Below are 2,161 nucleotides of genomic sequence, written 5' to 3'. Positions count from 1 at the left end.
CAGCAGCAGCAGCAGCAGCAGCAGCGGCAGCAGGAATGAGGATTGCGACAAAATCAAATGCAGAGACGCACAAGAGGAGAAGCAAAATAACGTCTTTCACCTCAGGTCGTAGCAGCAGCAGCAGCAGCAACAGCAGCAGCAGCAACAGCAACAGCAGCAGCAGCAGCAGCAGCAAAAGAAGCAGCAGCAGCAGCAGCAGCAGCAACTGACCTCAATGACCTTTGGGTCGAGTATAATGTCTTGGTAGACAAACTCCAGTGTTCGCATGCCGATGCCTGAATACAACAAACACAACCCTGCTGCTGCTGCTGCTGTTGCTGCTGCTGCTGCTGCTGCTGCTGCTGCTGTTGCTGCTGCTGTTGCTGCTGCTACTGCTACGGTCGTATGTGCATGCTGCTACTCCTGGTGAATGCAGAACGACTGCAGCAGCAGCAGCAGCAGCAGCAGCAGCAGCAGCAGCAGGCACCAGAACTGTCTCCCAAGCCCATGTCAGTAACAGCAGGAATTACGCAGCAGCAGCAGCATCACCAGCGCAGCAGCAACAACAAAAACAGCAGCAGCAGCAGCAGCAGCAGCAGCAGCAGCAGCAGCAGTACCTTTGCTCTGTACGTGGGGAAAGACTAGGCACTGACTGAGTCTTCGCCTGTAACCCCAAAAAGCATAAAAAGTATATAAAGTAAAAATACCAGCTAGCTCCCATCTGCTGCCTTGCTGCTGCTGCTGCTGCTGCTGCTGTTGCTGCTGCTGCAGCTGCAGCTCATCCGTCGGCTGCGCTTCCTCCTGGTCCTCTTGCTTCTCTACTGCTGCTGCTGCTGCTGCTGCTGCTGCTGCTGCTGCTGCTTTCGAAGCGGGCTTCACGGATGCTGCCTCTGCAGCCTCCTTATCTGCTGCTGCTGCTGCTGCTGCTGCTGCTGCTTCGTCTTCTTCTGTTGATGCTGCAGCAGCAGCAGCAGCAGCAGGAGATCCCTTCTCTCTCTTCGCAGCTCTGCATGCGTTTGTTCCTTTCTTTGTGTTGAGTGTCCGCTGTTGCTGCTGAGTGGTTGCTGCTGCTTCTGCTGGTGGTGTTGCTGTTGCTGCTGCTGCTGCTGCTGCTTCATTGTCTGCTGCAACAGCAGCAGAAGCAGCAGGATAAGCAGCAAACACAGGCAGAGCTGTGAACGTGCTGTCTCCTCTGCTGTCTCCTTCTGTTGCTGCTGCCCCCACAAGGCAACCCCCCGCCCCCCCCTGGCCCCGCATTGCTTCAATCTGCTTCCTGCAGCAGCAGCAGCAGCAGCAGCAGCAGCAGCAGCAGCAACAGCATCAGCAGCAGCGACAGGGACTGCAGCGATGAAAAAGGGAATTCATAGAGCAATCGTCGAAGAGAAGCAGCATCAGCAGCAGCAGCAGCAACAGCAACAGCAGCAGCAGCAACAACAGCAGAACAGCAGCAACAAGAGCCGCAGCAGCAACAGCAGCAGCAGCAACAGCAGCAGCAGCAACAGCAGCAGCAGCAACAGCAGCAGCAACAGAAGTAGATGCAGTACTCACCTAGCAGCAGGGAGAAGGCTGAGTTCTGTTAGTTGTTCCTGCTCTTGCTGCTGCTGCTGCTGCTGCTGCTGCTTTTGCTGTTGCTTCTGCTGCTGCTTCTGCTTCTGCTGCTGCTGCTGCTGCTGCTGCTGCTGCTGCTGCTGCTTCTCCACGCGCAGCACAAACGGCAGCAACACAGCCCATTGGGGGTCGGGGTGTATAGACGAAGCAGACTCAATAAACCAATGCAAAAACCACTGCACTCGCCTGCATGCAAACCCTAAACCCTAAACCCTAAACCCTAAACCCTAAACCCTCAACCCTCCATGCAAACCCTAAACCCTAAACCCTAAACCCTCCATGCAAACCCTAAACCCTAAACCCTCGATTTCAATAAACCAATGTATAAACCACTGCACTCGCCTGCATGCAAACCCTAAACCCTAAACCCTAAACCCTAAACCCTAATCGAGGGTTTACAGACGAACCCATGCAAGGCAGCAAACTCTTGGCCGCTCTCAGTAGCGGAGAAGACACACTCGCGTATCTGCAGCAGCATCATCTCGCTGCTGCTGCTGCTGCTGCTGCTGCTGCTGCTGCTGGAGGGGAGCAGCACTTGAGCTCGCACGCGGCCAGGGGGACTGAAGTTGGCGCT

At 55.4% G+C, this 2,161-nt stretch overlaps 1 protein-coding gene across 1 annotated transcript in view; it reads right to left on the bottom strand.

Annotated features, from left to right (window-relative positions):
• Positions 1–2,068, bottom strand: part of EMH_0019820 (uncharacterized protein) — a gene marked incomplete at both ends in the record, with an annotated part of 4,945 nt that extends 2,877 nt beyond the window's left edge. The window contains 4 exons of the mRNA XM_013501441.1: positions 211–275; positions 687–1,252; positions 1,528–1,773; positions 1,995–2,068. Of these exons, the coding sequence (XP_013356895.1) occupies positions 211–275; positions 687–1,252; positions 1,528–1,773; positions 1,995–2,068 (951 nt within the window). The remainder of the gene's footprint in view (positions 1–210; positions 276–686; positions 1,253–1,527; positions 1,774–1,994) is intronic.
• Between the last annotated feature and the right edge of the window lie 93 nt (positions 2,069–2,161).

This window comes from Eimeria mitis, genomic scaffold, assembly GCF_000499745.2.
Source record: "Eimeria mitis Houghton genomic scaffold, Emh_scaff689, whole genome shotgun sequence".
NCBI classification, from domain to species: Eukaryota; Apicomplexa; class Conoidasida; order Eucoccidiorida; family Eimeriidae; genus Eimeria; species Eimeria mitis.
This window is presented reverse-complemented; position numbering and strand designations above follow the sequence as displayed.